Source organism: Salvelinus alpinus, chromosome 1, assembly GCF_045679555.1.
Source record: "Salvelinus alpinus chromosome 1, SLU_Salpinus.1, whole genome shotgun sequence".
In the NCBI taxonomy this organism is placed as follows: Eukaryota; Metazoa; Chordata; class Actinopteri; order Salmoniformes; family Salmonidae; genus Salvelinus; species Salvelinus alpinus.
The window spans coordinates 65,229,466-65,234,465 of NC_092086.1; the positions used below are offsets into that span (position 1 = coordinate 65,229,466).

The 5,000-nt window shown below is 51.0% G+C and overlaps 1 protein-coding gene across 13 annotated transcripts in view; it reads left to right on the forward strand.

Moving 5' to 3' along the window:
• LOC139583366 (transcription factor COE1-A) overlaps window positions 1–5,000 on the forward strand; it is a 148,331-nt gene that overhangs the window by 90,841 nt on the left and 52,490 nt on the right. For all 13 annotated transcript variants that reach the window (XM_071414359.1, XM_071414414.1, XM_071414378.1 and 10 more), the window contains exon 7: window positions 4,063–4,144. In XM_071414359.1, the coding sequence (XP_071270460.1) occupies window positions 4,063–4,144 (82 nt within the window). The remainder of the gene's footprint in view (window positions 1–4,062; window positions 4,145–5,000) is intronic.

A 5,000-nucleotide genomic window follows, 5' to 3' on the forward strand; every position in this document is an offset into this window, starting at 1 on the left:
CTTTGTGTGTAATCCTTTCAGCGGTGGAAAAGGTCGGCCGTGCCGTTATGACTCTTAACTGAGACGTGGAGGAGCGGGGAGGAGAGAATGGTCTCTGAACCCCCCCCTCCCCCCCAAACCCTCTCCAACCCCTACCGTCACCCAGCCACTCTGATAATTGCCTTGTTTAATTGGAGGGCCCTTAACAACGTGTGACAGCACTGGCCTATCAATTATGAAAGCATAAGGTGTGTGTCTGTGCTGGCCTGCCTGTGTGTAAGGCACCCTGTGTGTAGAGGACGCTGTGTGTAAGGGACACTGTGTGTAGAGGACGCTGTGTGCTTGTCTCCATTTGCCCTGGTCAGGTTGAAACCTCTGTGTGGAGGGCTCTTCACCCCTGTAATGGAACTTGTCAGGCCGGGGGATCAAACATGGAGACAGGACGCAGCCGCCCATTAGGGGAGAGGGAAGTAATGGGACAAGCTCCGGGGCTGATGCTGCTGCATGGGGTGTAGTGGAGGTGTCCGTGCAACTGCGTCTGACTGTGTCAGTGTGCGGGCGTACGTGTGCGCATGCGTGTGTCTGTGCGTGCGAGCATTGCGTGTGTCTGTGTGTGTGAGCATTGTGTGTGTCTGTGTGTGTGAGCATTGTGTGTGTCTGTGTGTGCGAGCATTGCGTGTGTGCATGGCAGTAGCAGGCAGTATAAATCCAGTCTGGATGTGGCAGTTTGCTTTGGGGATTTAGAGGGGCTGAAAACTGTGGTGACACTCACAAGGTTAAGCCTTAGCAGTCGGAGGAGTGCCCTCACTTTCCCTCGCTTTCTCTTTTGTTCTCTCTCTCTCTCTCTCTCTCTCACTCTTTCTCCCACTGACAGTTTTAGACAGCTGGGGGACTAGTGCAGCGGGAGAGAGAGAGGGAGGGAGTGACAGAGCGCAGGGAGGAGTGTAACAGGGGCGAGAAGAGGGGAGAGGAGAGGAGGCTGGAGATTAGCAGGTTATTGACACTCTAGCAGAGCCTGAACCCTGTAGTTTACACAAGAAGATCATACAGTTTCCCCTTGAAATTCGACATATGACTATTTTTTAAGCATTAATTCCGCGTGGTTACAGGGTTAAAACAGAAACAACTCAAAGGTTGACTGTTTAGGCTTAAATTCCTAGCGGTTAAGGTAACGCCATGGTTTGGGGTAGCCTTTAAAAAAATGCGCCCAGTGCTCGACGGTCGTTTCTCTTTTCTTTTTGTGAGCAACGAGAAAGGCATTAATCAACGCTCTCGGGGCCTTTTTAAAACGTCTGAAATCGCCATCTGTTTCTAGTGACCAGCCTGGGTTTATGAAGGCTACAGGACTGATCTGGGTACAGCCTAATCTGACCTGAACACCAAATAACGTGCAGCTTCTGGACAGGGGATCACACTGGCTGCCCGCTTAGTTACCGTGCAACATGGCATCAGAACTGGCGTTTCCCACGAACACGGGTTTAATTCACACGTACAGTTGACCACAAAACACTGTGCGGGCCAATGTGAATGGACAGAAAGTATTCCCAAACAGGCTTCGGCCAAGCGTGAACACAAAAAGGAATCAGGAAAAATGAGCACTCTGTTCCTGAGTAATGTATTGATAGGACGTACAAACAGGCTTGCGTTTCGGCATAATCGCCTTTATCAGAGACTTGTGTTGACTTGGATAACAATGTGTGGATGACGAAGGTAGAGGTGTGGTAGATCTAGCTCAGAGCTGCTCCCCTTTGATTGAGAGACACAGCTGGTCTCTGGGCCTGGCCCGGGGAGGGTGAGAGTGAGGGGACGACAGGCCCAACAACTCAATTACCGACTCGTCTCTGTGGTAACGCTATCCCTCTAACACAGAGAGAGAGAGACAGCGAGAGAGGGAGAGAGAGAGAGAGAGAGAGAGTGAGAGAGAGAGAGTGAGAGAGACAGACAGAGAGAGAGCGAGAGAGAGAGCGAGAGAGAGAGAGAGATGACTCCACATGGCTCACACCAGCCAGCCACAGAACATCCGGGCGAGGACGATGGTGTGAAGAGAGAGTGTGTGTGTGTGTGCGTGATCTTTTGAGGAGGCACAGCAGAGTGTGTGAAACAGAGGGTTTTATAGGAGAGATTGAATGTAGGTTCCTGTGAAAAACATGGTGTCTTGATGGTTCGAGGGAGAGCATAGACTTACAGTAGACAGTGTGAGGTTGTGTTAAGGTTGGGAGGAGCAGCCAGCCAGACAGAGAGAGAGAGAGAGAGGGTCACGGGGTCACGGTGCCTGTTCTGGGCGTTGATACGCCCTGTCACCTCGGGGTCAGACCCACACCAGCCTCTCTGTCTCTGGGTAATTAACAAGGCTGAGCCAGGCTCAACTAAAACTCGGTGTTGCCCGGGCTAACGAAGAAAAGACTAGTTAATGAAGTCTTCTCCGCTCTGCTCTGTGCAGCCCAGTCCGAATGCTCTGCTCTACTACTACTGTTCGGGAGCCTGTCACTGTGCTAGCCTACACCCAGGCTCACACAGACACACTATCACTGCCCCCCCGGTGACACAGAAGAGATGAGAGGAGAGGGGAGAAAAGAAAGAGAGAGAAGAAACAGAGAGCAGGGTCTGTGCCAGTTGTCCTCTGCATTTCATCAGGGCAAAAAAGAAAAGAAAGAAACGGAGAGGGGAAAAAAGCAGAGAATGAGACAGAGGAGAAACAGAGAGCAGCAGTGGTAATGGCACATTGAAAGTGAGGTGAAATACCACGGTGGCATATTGATTCGGTGGTATGGACGCGTGATAATACAAGTGTGTTAATTTAGCTGCGTCCTCCTGTTGTGTGGGCATAGTTTGGCTGGTTCGGCAATGTCCTCAGCCACCCGGTAGTTTTCCTAGTCCTCTGGAATGTGTTGACATTTACACACACCACCCCTCCCACCCTATCCCATCCCAGCCTATTACCGTGTGTGTGTGTGTGTGTGTGTTAGTGTGTGTGTGTGTGTGTGTGTGTGTGTGTGTGTGTGTGTGTGTGTGTGTGTGTGTGTGTGTGTGTGTGTGCGTGTGCGTGTGTGTGCGTGTGTGTGTGCGTGTGCGTGTGTGTGTGTGCCCGGCCCTCGCCAGCTGGAGCACCAAAACACAACCTGGAAAAACTTGTTTGTGGGTTTAGCACCCATCTGTGTGGGAGAAACTGTTTACGTGAGAATCCATCGCTGTTATTCTGGAAAATGTCACTGTATGTGTGTACATGTATGACAAGAACGGAGAGGTTTTACAGAGATAAAGGAGTGTGTGTGTGTGTGTGTGTGTGTGTGTGTGTGTGTGTGTGTGTGTGTGTGTGTGTGTGTGTGTGTGTGTGTGTGTGTGTGTGTGTGTGTGTGTGTGTGTGTGTGTGTGTGTGTGTGTGTGTCGGCTGGGCCCGGCAGGCTGGTCCCTAGTGACCCTCTCTCTGTGAGAGACATGGCCACATAAGGCTGTGGATCAGTGGGCTGTCAAAACCGTCTCTGTCCAACGACAGATGGACCTGCTCCACATTTCACCACTCTGCCTGTTACTGGGTGTGTGCGTGTTCGTGCACGTGTGTGTGTGTTTGTGTGTGTGTGAGGCTATGTGGACATTTTAGGATGCTGAAAGGTCATGGTCAGGGGGGAATCCTATGTCCATGACCTTCATGGGTCTCCTCGCTAAGTGACGAGCCGCTGACAGCACACACACACACACACACACACACACACACACACACACACACACACACACACACACACACACACACACACACACACACACACACACACACACACACACACACACACACACACACACACACACACACATACACACAGTCCAAAATCAATGTGGAAATTCTGTTGGGCTGCTACTGTGGTACAAGATTGAGCCACTGACCAAACCTTAATGACATAGGCAGAGTTTGTGTAGAAAGTGCGCTGCTGCTCAATGGTGACAGACCTGGTGGCATCACGATATCATCTTTTTACGTCGTGAAATGCTTATGAGAGATTTTAACCCCCAACAGAACTCAGCCTTTCTGACTCTCTGTACTTTGCCTGTCCAATGGGCCGACTGACCTTCCCTTGTGTTTTTCTACAGGTTCTTCCTGAAGTTTTTCCTGAAATGCAACCAGAACTGTCTGAAGAATGCAGGGAACCCGCGGGACATGCGCCGCTTCCAGGTTAAGAAATCACATTTCTTGTCCCTCTCTCTTTTTTCTTCCTCTCCTCTCTATCTCCCCTCTGGTCTGTTGACCTAACCCTCCTTCCTCTCCTCTCTATCTCCCCTCTGGTCTGTTGACCTAACCCTCCTTCCTCTCCTCTCTATCTCCCCTCTGGTCTGTTGACTTAACCCTCCTTCCTCTCCTCTCTATCTCCCCTCTGGTCTATTGACTTAACCCTCCTTCCTCTCCTCTCTATCTCCCCTCTGGTCTGTTGACTTAACCCTCCTTCCTCTCCTCTCTATCTCCCCTCTGGTCTGTTGACTTAACCCTCCTTCCTCTCGATCCGCTCTCTCCTTCCTTATCTCTTTTCTCCCTCCTCTGTTTCTTGTCTTCTCACTCTTTCACCTCTGTAGCTCTGTTAGGTCTGCGCGCACACACGCACATGCACACGCACGCGCACACGCGGGTCTCGGGATGAGATGGGTCTCGGGGATGAGGTGGGTCTCAGGGATGAGATGGGTCTCAGAGATGATATTGGTCTCAGGGATGAGGTGGGTCTCAGGGATGAGGTGGGTCTCAGGGATGAGATGAGGTGTGTCTCAGGTATGAGATGAGGTGTGTCTCAGGTATGAGATGAGGTGTGCCTCAGGTATGAGATGAGGTGTCTCAGGTATGAGATAAGGTGGGTTTCATGGATGAGATGAGGTGGGTTTCATGGATGAGATGAGGTGGCTATCAGGGATGAGATGAGGTGAGTCTCAGGGATGAGGTGTGTCTCAGGTATGAGTAAGATGTGTCTCAGGTATGAGATGAGGTGTGTCTCAGGTATGAGATGGATCCTTGGTAGGTATGTTCTGGTGAGGAGGTGGTTCTT